This window comes from Lissotriton vulgaris, chromosome 4_1 (genome assembly GCF_964263255.1).
Source record: "Lissotriton vulgaris chromosome 4_1, aLisVul1.2, whole genome shotgun sequence".
Taxonomy (NCBI): domain Eukaryota; kingdom Metazoa; phylum Chordata; class Amphibia; order Caudata; family Salamandridae; genus Lissotriton; species Lissotriton vulgaris.
In genome coordinates, this window is record NC_141691.1 from 733442326 (window position 1) to 733462022 (window position 19697).

The 19697-nt window shown below is 41.9% G+C and overlaps 1 protein-coding gene across 1 annotated transcript in view; it reads right to left on the reverse strand.

Moving 5' to 3' along the window:
* FARS2 (phenylalanyl-tRNA synthetase 2, mitochondrial) overlaps positions 1-19697 on the reverse strand; it is a 1707987-nt gene that overhangs the window by 1183420 nt on the left and 504870 nt on the right. The window contains exon 4 of the mRNA XM_086965030.1: positions 12552-13172. Coding sequence (XP_086821156.1) covers positions 12552-13160 — 609 coding nt within the window. The 5' untranslated portion in view covers positions 13161-13172. The remainder of the gene's footprint in view (positions 1-12551; positions 13173-19697) is intronic.

A 19697-nucleotide genomic window follows, 5' to 3' on the forward strand; every position in this document is an offset into this window, starting at 1 on the left:
AAAAACAAGAAAGATAAAAGAAAGAAAATAAAATAATGTCTTTGAAATAACTAAAAGTCTTCTTCTCTGTCTATAGCATCCTCTCTTATAATAATAAATAATAATAAAGGGGTTTATAAAGCGCCTGGTGACGCCATCCCGGCGTGTCCCCGCGCTGTGGAGAGAGCAGCTGGAGAAAGTGAGAGACCTAAAGGGTATAGAGGTGGGTTTTTAAAAGTTTCCTAAATACTGTCTCAGTCTCTGCAAGTCTAATGTTCAGCGGGAGAGAGTTCCAATTTTTGGCCGCCAGCGCGCGAAAGGAGCGCCCTCCCATTCTGGCCTTGTTTATCCGGGGGGCTCTAAGAAGACCAGTATGAAAATGGTTTTGGATAACTCCTTGTGACAAAGCAATATAGGTCTTATTAGAGGTACTTCTTATGCTTAGTTTATCCCTTTCTCCCCCCTCTGGACCTAAAATACATTGGGAGGACTCTTCTTTCTACATGTCTCAACAGTGTTTACTGTAGAGTAATCTCTTCCTGTTACTGTACTGCTAATAGTATATCTCTTTCTGAAGACTGTTTGGAAAAGCCTTTTGGTGAGCACTATTATACACCCACTATTTCATATTAAATATCCCTAACACTTTTAGCTTCAAATAAATTTCCTCCCACCTTACCCTTCAACCATCATGGACAATCTGAAAACATTTGGTTTTTCAGATGAAGACTTTTTAAACATGATGGACCAAATCACGGGCAGCAGCAAAACTAGTACCAATCCTACGGCAAGTACAAATAGTGACTGGCTCAAATTATTAAACCTAAATAAGAAAGCCAAACGTATGGAATCCCATGCCTTCTTCATGGGAGAATACCTAAAAGCAGGAGCAATCCCCATAGGCTTAAGAGTCAGAAACATGCCGGCCCTATTTATAGAAGTACGTAGTTTTCTTGAACGCTGGTCTCTCATCGCAAATCGTTGCTCGAGAGATTGGATGCTCCTCATTATCAACACAGTGCGAGAAATTGTTGCTGCACTATACAAAGAAATCTTAGAACTAGAGGAGAAACTTAAAGCGAATCCAGCAGTAGAAGAAGCAAAAAAAACGCTTCAAGAAATAAATGATGAGATTGAAGAATTCGACACGTATCTTATAAAAAAGAAAATGGACAAATTGAAAAAAGATGTCCGATGGTTCTCACAAGAAAAAATCTATCCATACTTAAAACCGGACTTTTATCAAACACAGCATCAAGAAGATACAGTTGGAGGAACTAGATCATATGATCAGACCCAATACAACCCAAGATATAATAAAAGAGTCAGAATCCAAAATTTCTCCGAAACAAACTCCTCTGATTCTGACCAAGATAGACAAATGGGCGAAGAATAATTTGACTATGGCTATCAAAACAGCAACCAAAGAGGTCATTTCTCTGTAAGATCTAACAGAGGCCCTAGACAACCTTTTTTATCGAGAGGCAGAGGACGGGGGAGACCACGATATCCGGCAATGAATCCGAACCAATACCAACAGCCGAACCCTCCACATCCTCAACCATATGTGCAAACCAGAAGACAACAATATTGGAAACAGTGAAATTACAAAATAACACCTCTATACCCATCTTCAACCTATCTTCTCATACTTTATCATCAGAAGAAATTCAAGTTTTAAGTAAAGGGCTATCTTTTGTTCCAAGCATAGGAGCCAACAAATTCAAAATAAATCAGGACATCTTTTCCTTCTTCAGAAAAATCAGACTGAAGAAGTATTTTGACAGGATCGAAAACAGAGAGGAAGAAGAAAATCAGTCAGGATGCAAACCAATATCCACTTTTACACCATTGTTGGACATGCTAGGCCCTGAGGTTAGCATCTTTGAAAAGAGTGTTCTTAAAGAACTAGACAGAATTTTGAAGTATATCCCGAAACCCCACACCAATTTGGAAACAAAAGAAAGGCAGGTGTTAAAACTACTACAAGAAAACAAAGACATCACGATCAAGCCCTGCGACAAAGCAGGAGGGATAGTAGTTATGAATACCAACCACTACTCAGACAAGATTGATCAGATGTTAAAAATAGAAGAACACTACAAAAGAACCAACAGGCGAGCCCTAATCGCTCTGACAGAAGAAATAAAGGAAGTAGTCACCAATGCCTTTACGGAAGGATATATCTGTCAAAAAGAGATGGACTACCTCATTAACACTAACCCAGTGGTTCCTGCTCTTTATGGTGTCCCCAAGACACACAAAAATGCAACTGACCCTCCCCTCAGACCTATTGTAGCATCTATCAATTCCAGCACGGAACCTCTGTCTAAATATCTGGACACCTTTTTATGCCCACTTACCACAACCTATAGATCTTACATCAAAGATACAGGACACATGATTGGTGTTTTAGAAAATACTCCATTCAACAATGTCACACAGCTGCTTGTCACATGTGACATTGAATCTTTATACACCAACATACCCCAGGACCAAGCTATAGAGTCGGTGGCAGCGCTCTTAGCTAGAACATTGGGATCCAGGCCTAATATGTTCATATTGGAATGCTTAAGAATAGTCCTTCAGAATAACTTTTTCGAATTCAAAGAAGATCTATACCATCATATCAAAGTGGTCAGCATGGGAGCCTCTTGTGCCCCAAGCATTGCTAACATCTACATGGGAGAGTTTGAACTCAAAAACATCTTCATCGAGATTGCGCCATTCTATGAAAATATTACACGATGCCACAGATTTATTGATGATGTCTTCTTCATCTGGACTGGATCAATCTAAATCTAGCAAACAAAAACCTAAAATTTACCTGTAACTTTTTCATCTGACAAGGTAGAATTTCTTGACATATGGATACAACACACTGAAGGTGAACTCACTGTCGACCTATACAGAAAACTGACAGACAGAAAAACCATCCTTGAACACAGGAGCTTTCACCCAGGTTGTCAAAAAGACTCCATCCCCTTCGGAGAATTCCTAAGAATTAAAAGAAATTGCACCACCATGAAGGACTTTATGATACACGCCAGTATGATAACAGACCGCTTATTGCTGCGAGGATATCCCAAAAGATTGGTACGAAACTCCATGAAGAGGGCAAAATACTACAACAGAGATGCCCTCCTCCACCCTACAGAAAAGCCCATGGACCAGAAACTAGTATGCGTCCTCAATCATTCAACCATAAATAACAAGATCAGAAAAGTGATCAATAAGAATTGGAAAATTCTTAACATCAACGAACATTTATTTATTTTATTTGTGTATTTTGTAAAGCGCAACAGCTGCCCCAACGGGGCGTCCCGGCGCTGATAAATCATGGAACTTAGAGGCTAGGCACCAATGGGGCATTATATGGGGAAGAGATGTGTTTTCAGGGACTTTCGGAATGCTAATTCGGTTTGACAGGCTCGTAATGCAACCGGGAGGTTATTCCAACACCGAGTGGCACAGACCTCGAATGTTTTCCCTCCGGCGCGAGTACGTTTAAATCTAGGGGTTTCCAGCAGAAGTAGGGAATTTGAGCGTAATGTCCTGGTGTTGACATACGGTCTCAGAGTGCTTTTCAGATGGGCCGAGCCTTTGCCCTTGGAGGCCCGGAAAGCCAGGGTCATGGCCTTAAAAATACATCTCTTGGAAATGGGGAGCCAGTGGAGTTTACGGAGGTGTGGGGAGATGTGATGTCTGGCAGGAATTCTCTCCACCAGCCGAGCAGCAGCATTCTGGACAGTCTGTAACTTGTGGAATAGGCCTGCTGTGATGCCAAGATATAGTGCGTTGGCGTAGTCCAGGTGAGATATTATCAGGGCTTGTACCACAGTCTTACGGCAGTCCATCGGCAGGTAGTTGATGAGCCGTCTAATTGTCTTGATCTTAGCAAAACAGGATGCTGCTACTGTTTGAACCTGGGCGTTGAAACTGAGATGATTATCCCAGCGCACTCCCAGGTTTCTCACCGAGTCTTTAGGCGTGGGGGCATGGCTGAGATCATCCGGCCACCATAAATTAGAATCAAGAGGGGATGATGAGTTAAAAAACAGAATCTCTGTCTTTCCAGCGTTGAGTCGGAGGGAATTGGAGTCCATCCAGCTAGAGATGTCTCTTAGACAGTTTTTCAATGGGTCGAAGACAGAGGCAGTGGGGGTATCAAAGGTGAAGAGTAACTGAATGTCGTCAGCGTAGGAGGTGGATTTAATCCCAGTTTGCGCAATCAGTTTAGCCAAGGGGGAAAAGTAAACATTGAACAAGAGCGGGCTCAGGGAGGAGCCCTGTGGAACTCCCCATTTAAGTGGTCTAGCGGTGGAGGTGTAGGGAGGGGTGTATACCTGCTGAGTACGGTCACCCAGGTAGGAAGAGAGCCATCTCAACACTGTACCGCCAATACCCAGGTCTCCCATCCTTCTCAGCAGGATCTTATGAGAGACGGTGTCAACATGAAGAGGAACTAAGCAGACCAATAATAGCTTTCAGACAAAACCAGAATCTAAGAGACAAATTGGTCCATAGTAGGTGGAAAAGCAAAGATCCAACACGACAGCTTACCATCGTTGGGAAACCTTTACGCAAAGGAAATCACAAATGTGGCAATTGCCACGCCTGTGACCAAATAATCCCAGGAGAAACGTGGACATATGGCCAAAAAAAAGGAAATCTGAAAGAAATGACCAATTGTAAAACATCAAATGTAATATACCTAATAATGTGCCCTTGTAACATCGGGTACATAGGAGAAACATCCAGAGAATTTCGGACGAGATTCTCAGAACACAAATCTGCAGTAAGAACAAACAAAATCAATGCCCCCATGGTATCGCATTTTTTACAATATGGTCACACCGAAAAAGATATGAGATGGCAGATCCTAGAACGTATCCACGCCATACCAGGTAAAGAAACCACCAGCATCAGAAGAAAACGCGAAACATTTTGGATCTATCATCTAGACACTGTACGATATGGCCACAACGAAGAGATATTATGGATAGTGACCCAATGACTGTTTCAATCATCTGGCCTACACCCCTTATATCAATAATCGTTCTGCACAGAACAGCCTTGGATGACATCCTATCAAAGATAATAGCTATGGGCTTTCCCATTTGCTATACAACCACAGCCTTTAATAAATACTTATAGCATTTGCTAATTTATCCTACTATATATGTCTAGTTATGTGCACTGTGTTACCAACAGAGACCTTGTGTTATCTGCACATGGACCCTCACTAAAATCTTATAGATTTTCTAAACTGTTCAACTACCAAACGGACTGTTAAAATAGATCGATAAAATCAATTAGGATATTTAAAAAGCATTTACATTAATATATCTTGTCTCAGACTCTATTTCTTCACATCTATCTCAGTATGAATATATTTCAACCTTTACTTTCTTTACCCATGCTATACGAAAAGCAGATTAACTAGACTTAGAAAGATGTCTAAAATGCATTTGCAATATGTTAGTTCGATTTAGACTCTATGTTGTTATAAGCAATATCAACACGATAACAGTCCCATTTTTATTTCTCCTACCCAGGCTGAATGCACAGCAGTCCTACTTCCCTGTCCCCCACCAATCAAACTAGAATCGGGTAATCCTGCTGTATATGCATCAGTCCTATCTCACTGTTGCCTACTAAACACACTAGAACCGGGTAATCCAGCTGCATCTAATTAAACTTAGAGCCGGCGGGAACTTGCCTATTTAAAACGGCGTCTTATGTCACAGCGTTTCGTACATGGTGCGGACACGCATGGAACCCCCTGCCACAGCCGTCTTCGTATTCGCTAAGATAAGGAGATCGCTAGAAACACTGAGCTCCTACTGTTAAATCTTTAACTTGCTAGCATAATACTGAAGGGTTCTTCCTGTAAAATCTTTTAGCCTGCCAGCGCGTTGTTTCCCTGTAAAGGTTGAGCGTAATTTGTGATTGATTTATTTCAACAATCCTTGTTCATAATAGTATTCAGTTGATCACAATTCGATGTTTCATCATCATATTATAGTCATATGATCCAATGAATTTAAATTTTTACATTTCTTGTGAGGTTATACATTCAAAGCAGTCCCCGATGCATTTCGTGCTGAGATGCACTTCTTCAGGGGGAATCTGAAAGGTAAAGGGAAACCATATGTAGGGCGCTGATACAGGAGTCCCAAACACACAGTGTGTATAACTAAACTAAACAATGGTGGATGAAACGGTGGATGAAACTGCCTTGGTACACAGTGAAAAACCCATGGATTTACAAGTTTTCATCATGGAACTCATGCAATACATTTTACATCACAGCTACTTTAAAGCATCGACTGGCAAATTTTACCAACAGTTATCAGGAGTCGCCATGGGCAACTGTGCGGCTCCTGCATATGCTAACCTGTTCATGTACTCATTTGAGACCAAACATGTATTGAATCACCAATTGTGGCAACCACACATACATGCCTATTACCGATACATTGATGACATTTTCCTAGTGTGGACAGGCAATGAGATCCAACTCCATCAAGCCATCAATTATCTCAACCATGTAGATGACCGCATTCAATTCACTTACAGTTTTGATTCCAAATCCATATCTTTTCTGGATGTACAAATCACATTAACTAACAACCAATTTGTTACTTCAATCTACACAAAAGCCACCGACCGGAATAACTACTTGCACTATAAGAGTTTTCACCAACCTAGTTTGAAACGACATCTGCCATACTCGCAACTCTTGCGGGCCAAAAGAATTGCATCTACTTCTGAAAATTTTGACTATAACAGTTCTACCATCATTACTAAATTCAGACAACGGGGCTACCCAGAGGAAATCACAGAAACAGCCAAAATCAGAGTCTTGAATAAATCCAGACAGGACCTATTAAAACCCAGAGAACAGCCTACAGAATCAGACACCCGTGCTGTATTTGTCTCAAAATATTCGACACAATCCTCAAAAATCAAACAATCTATTCGCAGGCACTGGCAAATGCTACAACTTGAAACGGACTTCAACAAGATATTTGACCATCCGCCAATTTTTGCGCACCAACGCTCTAAAAATATTGCGTCCATGCTGAAGCAATCTTCAACTCAAAAACAAATTACCTACAAAGGCACTATACCATGCCACAACTGTGGCCATTGCAGCAGTATCATTTCAGGAAATTGTCTATCACACCCTACCCAAGGGACGCCCATCCATCTTAAAGTCAATGCCACCTGTGACTCAACTAACGTCATATATATGCTGAAATGCCCGTGTGGCCTACCTTATGTAGGTAAAACTGAAAGGAAAATCAAAATAAGATTGATGGAGCACCGCAGCAACATACGCACTAAAAACCTCAAATCTTGTGTAGCAGCTCATTTTGTGCAACATGGACACAATCCCAGCCAAATTCGCTTCCTTGTTTTGGAAGTAGTGGATAAACATCCTCACATAGACAATAATAAAAACTTGCTACGCCGTGAATTATATTGGATACACCGTCTTCTAGCGATGCACCCAAAAGGACTTAACGACAGATTAGAATACAGTTGTTACCTTTAATTATACTGTTCCGGCATTTTATCGATTCCATCTGTGAAACGACATGCTAATTTGATTGATACCCTTGATGTATATTTGCCCTTTGTGTATATTTGTCTTGCATCTATTAGGTTGTTCTATTCCCTTCTGTGACCTCTCCCCTGTTCTTTGCATTATCCCATTCTTTAGTCTCTTACATTATGTTCATCCTTGTTTTGTCTTCCAAACATACCACTTTTTTTACCTACACTGTTTTCTGTATCTTTATTATTTTCCTTTCTTCAGTACATGTCTCTCCTTTGTGCTTTACGTTGTTTGTCATCTTATTGATTTATATATTTTCATAATTTTTCGCTTATATTCACCCTACATTCCTATATTTATTTGTGACCATTTAATCGTACACTTTCTTTTCACTCGCGTTTTTCACCATTTCCCTAACCGAGTCTGTTTTCACTTTTCCGACTCCATGCGCTCTTAACCCCATCCAACGCGCATGCGTGGCGTCTTCCGGGTTCTCGAATCTGAGCTCGGAGTCCACTCGGATTACTTTGCGGAATGGGTCTAACCTTTTGCATACTTGGTAAGAGCCTTGCCTTTTCTTTCACGTTCTCAGTTCGGTTTAAGCTGTCACCTATATTTAACGCACCGCCGCTTTTACAATCTCACATGTTTATATTTCGGGTGTATTTCTTTGGGATACTCCAATTTCTCACAGTGTTCTTTTACGCTTCCACTGATCACTATGTACATTCTTATTTTTGATCACTGTTGTTTTTCTCCTCGACTTTTCAACGTTCAACTTGGATATTATCTTTTCACACTACATGTTGGCATGCTATCTTTACGTTTGAACCGTCCTTTTATTCACGTTCCTTTCCACTAACCGAAGATGAACCCACACTGGTTTTTCATCCTCTCGCCTAGTTAAACCTTGGTACCGTTTTTCATCCACCATTGTTTAGTTTAGTTATACACACTGTGTGTTTGGGACTCCTGTATCAGCGCCCTACATATGGTTTCCCTTTACCTTTCAGATTCCCCCTGAAGAAGTGCATCTCAGCACGAAATGCATCGGGGACTGCTTTGAATGTATAACCTCACAAGAAATGTAAAAATTTAAATTCATTGGATCATATGACTATAATATGATGATGAAACATCGAATTGTGATCAACTGAATACTATTATGAACAAGGATTGTTGAAATAAATCAATCACAAATTACGCTCAACTTTGATTTCAAAACTTTATTGAACACATTTACGCACTAAGGTGCCTATCAGAGTGCCTAGGATTCGTCCTTACCTTCTGTAAGGCTCATTCTGTTTTCATTTTATATGCACCTTTTGGACCAGGAAGGTGACTTCCTAAGCACCTACAAACCAGATCACTGATCTTACTCAGTTTAAGTATCATCTTTCACCCTGGAGTGCAGCGGTTCCTCACAAAGTATCTATTCCCTGTAAAGGTAACATACGTTTAAGCCTCAGAATGTAAAAATGTGTCCTTTGACTACATTTTCTAGGTGGAGTGAAGATACCCCAGTAAATACCTGGCATTTGAACAAAAATACAAGCATGACCAGGTAAACTAATAATTTAATGTATACTGCTTTAAAAATGCTCAACAGTAGCTATATGTGGTTGGTAATATTAGCTATTGAAATTCTTTCATGCAGAATTATGAGAAGAAATCTATGCACAAAGCTCTACCGCTAAATGACACATTTTATCAAGACCCCAATCAACCCCTGGATTTACCTATAACATCAGCTATTTTCTACATTCAGGTAACCCCTCCTGACGCTTTGGTAATATCTACAGATTTACTTTAAGTTCAATAAAATAAAGAACCCTAGTAAGTCTGACCACATTTTTTAGATACAACTTTACCTGTGCCAAAAAGATTATTTTCGAAGTCCATTTTGTGTATGAAATAGGACCCAGAAAGCTCTAGAAAGCTCCCACTAGATCTTATACTATAGCAGGTCGTTTCCTCTTATACTTGTAAATAGATTGATCTAATAGACAATCACACTAGCATGATGCTATATTATAAAAATGTTTAACATAAAAAAAAATTTGCATGTAAACTAATATGAAGAGTATAAATGTTCATAGATGCTTTCTCTTACTTTTCAGAAATTGATGAAAAAAACACCCTGCCCCCTTTTTTTATATTTGTTATAGTATATGTTAGTTCTTTTTGTTTTTGGCCCTGAAGAAGGTGATTCAATCATCTATCATCACCGAAACGTACGTAGGCTGTACACTCTAAAAGACCTGGACAATGTACTGCTGATTGGAGAACAATGTATAGATCGATTAATGATTAACTGGTGGGACCCCTATCTCTCACATCTATAGCGGGCCACCAAAGATACTTTCGGGTTATTTCTATGTTAAGCTTTTGTTTATGTATTTATATGTGTTTTTATAAAAAATAGTGAAAGCAGATGTATGTAAGGTATGCGTGAGAGAATGTATGATAGTAGGATATGAGAAATTGTTAGGGGCATCTTGGTTCAACTGCACTTTCTGAAACTTACAAAATTCCCTTGGAAAGTCTATCAATTCTTGATTATGTTTTCATGTGATAAAATAAATTGTATGCATGTATAAATATTTAAAATGAAAAAACAAAAAAGATAAAAGAAAGAAAATACAATAATGTCTTTGAAATAACTAAAAGTCTTCTTCTCTGTCTATAGCATCCTCCCTTATGAAAATGTTTTTGGATAATTCCTTGTGACAAAGCAATATAGGTCTTATTAGAGGTACTTCTTATGCTTAGTTTATCCCTTTCTCCCCCCTCTGGACCTAAAATAAATTGGGAGAACTCTTCTTTCTACATAGAAAATCGCAGAGTGCCCATGACTAGTTTGGTCGGCTCCAGAGTGCCGACCCAACTGTCAGGACCGCAACATTGGGCTAGCCACTCCTCACCTGCCCTGGTGCAGGACTGACCACCCACTTGCCCCCAACCAACCCTTCTGCTTTCTCGCAGTGCCTGAAGCAGTAACATAAAATGGTATGTATACCTTTTTTTATGTTACTGCTTCTCGCACTGCAAGAAAGCAGTGGGGCGACGCTACTCCGACCACATGGAGGAGCCGCCCCTGGTTGTCTCACTGAAGTAATGAGAGAGTAATCAAGGGAGTAGCCAGAAAATTTGAATAGGTTCCACCTTGAACCAAAGCTTTTATGACACCAAGAAATTAATTGCGACTCTACCCAGAAGATCTTGCTTGTTTCTTCCATCCATGCATCTATCCATCCATCCTTTCATCCGTCTGCTGATATCCACGATTTCACCTTCACATTCTGTCATCCATTCAGTCTTTCATCCATCATTCAGTCTGTCACCATTCCTTCGGTCCATCTGTCCATCAGTCCGCCCAGCTACATCCACACCTATCTGTCCATCTTCAAACCTATCCATCCTTCCATCCACCCCTTCACTCAGGCTTCCATTCTTTCACTTATCCACCCCCTTTCATCCATCCATTCTTCCAAGTATCCATCCTTTCACCCTTTCTCTCCATCCATCCATCCTTTCAGTCATCCATCCATCCACCTTTCACTCAAAAATCCATCCATCGACTCATCCACCTATCCACTCCTCCATCCATTTCCTCCTTCACTCATCCATCCATCCTTTCACTCACTCATCACCCATTCTCCCTTTCACTCATCTGTCCCTCCATTCACCTTTTCACGCATCCATCATCCACCCGTTCATCCAGCCATCCATCTATCCTCCCTATAATTCATCCATCCATTCTTTCACTCATCCATTCTTACATATGAAAAACTGAGTAAGATCACATGTCAATTGGCCGAAAGTTAATGGGAGAAAACGATAAAAGACTTTATGATGATAAAGTGTATAATTGTAAAATGTGATACCTGATGCAGTCACGAATAAAGAGTTTTAAAAAAAATCCATTCTTACATCCATCCTTTCTCTCATCTATCCATCCTTTTGTTCGTCCATCCACCTTTTGCCCCATCCATTCATGCATCCATCATTTACTTTTTCACTCATCCATCCATCCTTTCATTCACCATCCATCCTTTCACTCCTTCGTCCATTCATCCACCCTTTCACTCAACCATCTGTCCATCCTTGCATCTAGCCATCCATCTACCCTCCCTTTCACTCACCCATCCATTATTTCACTCATCCATCCACTGGTTCATCCATGCACCCTTTCACTCCCTTCAGTCTTTCACCCCATTGAACCATTCAGTCATCCATCCGTTTTCTCTTTTACTCATCCATCCACCCTTTCGCTCACTCATCCATCCACCCTTTCTCTCAACCCCTTCCATTCATCCTTTTACTCATCCATCCTTTCATTCATCCACCCATCCACTCACCCATCCGTCCAACCTTCCTCCCTTTCACACATCCATCCATGCACTCATTGATCCATGCATGCATGCATCCATCCACCCTTTCACTCATTAAACCATCCACCCACCCTTTCACTCACCCATCTATCACCCACAAATCGATCCTTTCACTCACTCAGCCTACCACCCCTTCACATTAATTATGAGCCTGTGTCTGCCTAGTTGCACACAGAAGAGGCCCCTGAAGAACCCCACGCCCCCTTAAGCTGCTAAATTCGGGGATGACGACGCCACTAGGAGTAATAGTGGATGAGAAAAGACATCGGTCAGTCACTGGGGAGCAATCAAAAACACACTTTCATTAAGCACATGCTTGCAGACAAATAAAATGCAAAGCATAACTCGCGTCCCACCAACATAACCATAACTTATGACTAGTTAATTCTTAAGGTGAGACAGAATTTATGGTTTGAGTAGCGAACAATAACCGTAAACTTTCAAGGGTTTTACCAGGCGGACTTCTTTATCTATTGGCCTCGAAATACACATTTGATGGAAAGATGTATTCATTGTTTTGCTAAAGTGAATAACATTAAACAGTTTTGATTTTTTAATGGTGTCTCTCTAAAGATGGCGGCGCATGATCATCAATATTGCTTTAGATTTACCTCGTAGTCAGAGAAGAGCCGAACACCCTCCATTTGGTGGAATACTGGGTAGTGGCTACTGTCAATTTCATCTCGTCGATATACATCCCCAACCACCAGGAAGGCATCTAGTCCTGAGTTCACCAGGTCCCACTGATGCGCTGATGTATGGGCTCTCAGCATGTGGCTTCTGTTCAGGTAGTAGTTATCCCCCTTCTTCCTGCTGGGATGGTCCAGTGGGATCAGCAGGCTGTCAAAGTTCTGCTCCGTGGTAACAACAGGGCACAGGGTATCGTGCACAGAAAAGAGGGGGTTACCAAACCTCCCAATGTATTGCTTGTAAAAATGATCTTTGATTCTTTCTTTTATTAACCAGAGTGGGTGATGTTTTTGGTTGTGCAAGTTTTTTCCAACTTTGGAGATAATTTTCCCTTTGACATTGGTGTACTCATCTTTCGGATAGGCTCGCCCAAGCAGCTCTGTTGAGTTGGCTCTACTTGTGACGGCCGCGGCCCCTGATGCTATCGTTCTGCAGCAGGTAGGTCCAATATAACTGGTGATGGTTCTAGATGGGACAAGATGAACGGCGCTTCTGGTACACCATATAACCGACTGAGCCATTACCGCCATCTCTTTTACAATCTGCAGAAAAAAACAGAACATATAAGAACAGCAACCACCATAACCTCATCATGTGAAAAAGCAACGAGTTATTAAGTGGCATCAGCTCTTCACTTGAGAAATACATAGCACTGAAAAGACATTAAAATCTATTGCACTTCAGAGGCAGTTACTAGGAGCCTTTGTGACATGCAGTGTGCAAGTGCACATATCACGCACTTCGCACCGCAAATGTCATACATTCAGTGTTTTCTGCTCAGGGTGGATCACTCCAGCCCAGGAAAACTGTGATGGGTAATATGGCTCAATGTTGAGCAATGCCCATGTCAGAGATATCAATAGGTAACGTCATTATTCATTCCAAGACGATTATTTTTAAAGTTTAATGTATTCCTACATCGAAACGGTACACGTACAGGTGATCTAAACAGACGAGAAATACATTCTGTCTCATCGCAAATGTTGCAAAAGGTTCAGCCATATAGTCATCATAGGGCTCCCTCAAGAGGTGGCCACATTGACCATTCTCTTTAATGAGTCCAAATTGGATACCTAATGATTTAGCAATTTCCCAAGTGGTGGAACCTCTAATAGTACGGGTTGTGGCAAGCATTTGCTAATGAGCATGGAGGAAATTATCAGTAATCTGCGGAATCATTTCTGTCACGCAATTGGAGCAATTTTTAGGCATTTAGCAGATAGGTTGTCTGCAAATTCTGGAAGTGTACCTTAGACTCCCCAAACATACCTTCACTGACTCTAGAATGGGCGCATCCGATCCTTCAGCCCTTAATGCTCCAAGTAATACATTCTCTAGGCATTCAGAAAGTTCATAGCTCTCTGTCATTTTATAAATCAACACCTAAGGGACTGATCTACAAAGTGAACAAATTGAGATTTAAAATTGACAAATACTAATGAATTGTAATAATAGATTCGCAAACAGACTTGTGTAGGACTCGGCTTGCAGTTGTATATTACAGAATTGCTATATGTTGAATCAATTGCCTTAGCAAATTGAAACATCTGAGCAGCAGGTTGCTGATGACAGCAAACAAGCAAGGGAATGCTGAAGGTGAAGGTTTCTATGGTGTTGGAGTGCATAAGACAGCAGTATAGGGGGACAGAATACTACTCAAACATAATGGAGGGTCAGGAGTTACGTGGTAACTGAAGCGACCAAGAAGAAGATTTGGACAAGAAGCAATAGCTGTTGTTATCAACATAGACACTTCTGCAATTACACCGGGTGAGCCCACTTTTTTATGCTTTATGGCAACGTCAGAAAAAGCACACTCAGCACACCACACATACACCACATTTCATGTCAGAGTAAACTCTCTGATATGCACAAAACACGGCATCTTGGGTTTTCAGTACAAACTTACATACATCATTAATGTGTTAATGCGTCATCTCCTGACGAGTGTGGTACACCTATAGATACGTTGACCAGGCCACTAATCCTACTTACAAGTATTGTGCACAACGATTCTCAGCACAACTGCTATTAACTTCATACATGCCTGACCTATATTTTAATGTCACCCCAACATGTTGCTTTCACATCAGAAATGCTACATTTTCCATTAAATTCAATGTGTTCACCCAGTGAAAACAAACAATATCACTCTTGCAATATAATACTGAATGTTGGGAGTCATGCTAGGAAGACCTACTTGAACTACACAACAGCAGACTTTTAATGTATAATTTGACCGACTCCCTGATGTCTCATAAAAGTTTCCTCTTCTGCCTCCTCATAGTTCAAGGCACAGTGTCAGGCCGGAGGAGGCAGTGTACCTGCAAATTGAAGAGGAGGAAATCGACAGAAAGGTCCCATATGGTAATGGGGGACTACCTACTTCAGCAGGAGTATCAACAGTAACAGAGCGGCCAGGGATACCACACTCACGCCAGCCATGACAGCTTCACCTCCAAACTCACCTACAGTCCCTCAAGATGCACATCCTCCAGTGACGTCAATCTGTCAACAGTGGACTTCAGCTGGCAGGGCCAGGACAACCATCAGAGAACAGGATGAAGGGATTTTAGATGCAAAGGGTAGAATACTAAGTGCCAACAGAGACAGGGTTACTTAGTAAAACTGATATAATTAGGCACTGCAATGTCTCAGGCAGTAATATGTACGGGTGGTGAAATGTATGAGGCTGTTTTTGCTCTATGTGTAGCTGGGCATGAGGACTCCACAGCACAAAGACGTCGCACACAGCGTGTGGAAGCCCATCTTCAACCTTTGGAGCAGACAGGCTAGCAGTTGCTTCAGCGAACTGAGCTGATCGACTGAAAATAAACAATCAGACTGTCCACTGCATTGGAGAGGTTTCTAGGGGGCTACTTCAGGTCATCTTTACATTAGAAGAACTGCAGATGTCTACTGCAACAATTAGTGTGTCTCTTCCAGTTGGGGAAGAGTGCAGAGGCTTCAAGCCTAGCAGCACTCCAGTTGGGGAGAAGGCAATTGTACGCCACCCTTGAAAGTCAGTCAGCACTGGAGGAGTAACAATGCATACATCAGAGAAGCACACTGCGGGCCTTAGGTGGCGGAGATACACAAATACATAGTGTCCATTATGCACCATTTTTTGTTCAAGATCAATGATTATGGTCTCTTATCCATTCAAGTTGTTGTTAAGTCATATTCCTGGCATGTAGTGATGTCAACTGCCAAAACATTTTGGGTGCCCCAGTTCTTTATTTTGCCCTCCACATGTCACTCACACTACATTTAATTTGAAGTCACTGCATCTGTTCAGGTGAATATGTCTTGCGGTGGAAGATTCATCGTCTACTTTATCATCGCACTTTACAGGTGGCTTTCTATTCATGGCTGCCGTGTTGGTCACTACCACATAATATGAATTTGGTTTAACACCATATCATCTCCGCTTCTTCAAAGGTAAGGTACTCACTCTGCTGTGCGCCTTCCATGTGCCTCCTACCACAGGGCACAGTGTCATGACTCCATTATCTGTGTGTGTCTGCAACGTGAGATAATGTGAGCGAGTCAACCACCATGAGGCATACTCGCTGAAGTACATCCGTCACTAGGTACATAAGGAAGCAACATATACAACAAAGTATGTGTCACATTCATAATCGTGTAAACTCACAACAGGCATATGCCTAGGAAGTGAAGGTTCTTGAAGGCTTCGTCTTAGTAAGGGGGGAGGAGCCCCTGACAAAGTGGACAACCATTCACATGTGACTCCTGTTGGTATTGAGGTGTGTGATTCTCAAGACTTTACATATGGTTACCAGCTTCTTGCATTAGATGGTAAATGATGAATGTGCAAAACTGATTTGCACTTTACCTCTTAATCGACTCATTTGTCAAAGAGTGAATTGCTAACTGGTGATTGCTTTCCGAGGTTTGCTTATCATCAGTCGAAATTTTGCAATTCAGTATTTTGTCACTACATTGTGGTAAAGAAATACTCCCTTTTCATGGTTTAGTACATAGCAACCACAACTTTTTGCAGTTACAAATCAGTTTGCAACAGACTTGCGACTCACAAACATTTTGTACATCTGACCCTCAGAAAATCAGCTATGTTCCTCAGAATCCAGTTTGCCTCACAATTCCACAGGTCTTCAACTGCAAAGAACAGCAAATTCATATAGAACATGCAGCGACACAAGCGTGTTAAACACTCAATGTAAAGGATTTATAACCCCTTACTTTTGATCAATTTCATGGCAAATGTGAACCAGCATAATCCCTTTGATGGGAACCTAGCATTCAGGCCAGTATTGGATCTTGTTACCCAGTCCCTCTGATCAGCAATCTAAGTTTAGAAAAATTCCCATTAATGGACCAGCTGCAAACTGTCCAACCCACGCGGACAATTACAGCCAAAGCCCCTACATTGCAGCCAACCAGGAGCCACTGACAGACTCCAGGCAAGCGTCAAGCCTATAACTGGTATCTGACAGCTGACAAGGAGCCGGATGTTAGTTCTTGCATATGGGTGGACTAAGACCTCTGAGATCATTTAATTTCTGTCAAAGATCACCTCAGAGACCAACTCACCTAAACCAAGCAAGACTACATTCTGTACTTATTCAGATGGGACACAGACCCTAAAAACATGAGCCATATTGTCCATGGAAAACACGTATCAACAATGCAACCACAAAAGACCCCGGCTCCAGTAAACTGCACGAAAGCGCCACTCTTCAAGAAAAGTACCCTTTAAAGAGCCTGTTTGTGAACACTGATTGGTTTCTCAACAAAGTACCTCGGCACGCACCACACCATTGCCGTGCAAAAATGGTGGACTTCAGGAGGCCAATAACAAAAAGAGGCTTTTTCACCCTAAATGTAGCAAGCCACTGCCCCATATAAGGACTGCTAGGTGGGAGACCTGGCCACCTTGTACAGCAACTCACCTACTAATTTACACGGCAGAGAATGATACTCCCCTTTGCCTCAATGCGGCATGCGACCTGAATACAGTCAGAGACAGGACAACCACCTGATCCTGGTCAAAATTGGTGGAGAAGTGTGGCTCACTGGTTAGAGCAGGCAGACCCTGAAGCAGAGGTCAGACCCGGGACCAGGGTTCAATTCCCGGCGCGGCAGGGTCTTGAGCTCAAATGTCCACGGACTCGATAATTTTCGCTTCGGTGCCTGACCTAATCATGGGTTCACACTCTGCAACTCTGGGCATTAAGCTTGCTTAATCTCCACAACGGCCCCCCGCGGCGGGATGCCTGACTTTCACCTTGGGGATGCACTGTAGGGGCTATCTCACAGGGAAAAGCCAGGACGAGTTCCCAAGGCAAGCGCTTAGAGACCCCTGGGTGATAAGCGCTATATAAATCCAATATACAATACAATACAATACAACCTGTACCTCCGAAGGGCCCCAGGCGAGGCAGATGGGGGCCCAAATGACTGACTACAACAGAGAAGGGTGAAACAGTCTTCAGGTAACAAAAATTCCACGGCAAAAGGTGGAGTTTCACCCCCGATAGAGATTACTTGATGTCTCGGACAGCGCATGCGGCTTTGCCTAGCCGAGACCTTAAAATTATGTATACTATATCTATAGCTTTAAGGCGGAGCTTTGTAACCATTAGTATCCAAGTTAGAAAATGATTCATTTACATCTGTGTTGGACAATTTTAAACAAAACACAGCTATTACTCGCTCAAATATGTCTGAAACCCTTCGCCTTTGGAGCCCGATGCACATAATACTACATGCACAATGATCGCTCTGCCATGCAGCTGCAAACAGAAGGACAGTACCCCTGAAAAGGCTCGGGGGCAGGGAAAGTGTTTTGCGACAAGAGGCACCCGAGGGAGATGCATAGACCTGGTTGATGGTTACATCGACCCCAACCATGCAATCCTTTACTCCCTTCTTAAATTAACCAATCACTGGGCAGGATGTGTCTAATACACACTTGAGAAGCATACCTTTTCGTATTATTATGCCTTTCCACCCGACTACATGTGAATCGAATGCATTCATCTATCCTTCAAAGACTTTGCTGCGTGGCTGTTTCAGGGCCTTTTTTTTTTTTTTTACTGCTTTTATTATTTTGCAATGCAAAAAAAAATAAGACAATCATACAGTATTTAAGAGTTCTGTAAAGCAGTTCACCTCCAAGCCTGCATTCGTTCTGCCAATGCCAGGGTGATTTCTGATGAGCGTTCCCAAAGTTCCTTCTACTTCGGTGTTACTTCCTCCATGTCTCTGAGATTGATAATGCGGTCGATGGTTTCAGGACCTTTCAAAGAGCTTCCACTATTATTCCTTTATATCATTTGCAGAGCGCAAACTGTCACCAAACTGGTATCCTGGCGCTAGAACGCATGCAGCTAGGTACTGTCCCAAAAAGGGGGGGTAAGACTGCAATATTTAGGAAAAATCCAAGTCTCCAGAGCTTTCCTAAAATGCAGCAGGTGAGTTATGGATCCGAGGAATGGCGATAACTTATTCCAAAGTTGTGTCGCTTTAACTGAGAGGGTCTGACCCCCTTAGATGGTCTCTCTCGAAACGTGTTAATTTAGACTAGGTTTGCAGTGCTAGAGCCTAGGAGTCGCCCTGTTGGAGAGGTCAGTCTTTGTTGGAGAGGCTTTGGACCAGTGCCTTGTCGCGCCTTAAAAACAGTACACGTGGCTTTGAGAAAAATCCTCTGCTCCAGAGGTAACAGTGCAGTCCTTTCAAAGCATTAGATGCTGAAGATACTATGTCGAGGAAAGTTGATCCAAACACCAGGCAGATGTATTATAGATACATAGAAACTACTTTGTCGAGTTCAAAGCTGTGGGAGCTGGGAGAAGCATCAGAATCTCAAGTGGCTTCAAGAAACACCAGTTTACTTCAGTAGAAAAGCATGATGTCCCTGGAGATGCTACATTATGCCAGTGGCGTCTGGTGGCTCGATGGACTAATGCAGCCACTGCACATTGACGTCATGGTTACTGGTCCAAATCCTGGTGGGTCTACTCAGCCGCTCATCCTTCCGAGGTCAATAATGTGAGTACCTTCCATTGAGTTGGGTAACAAAA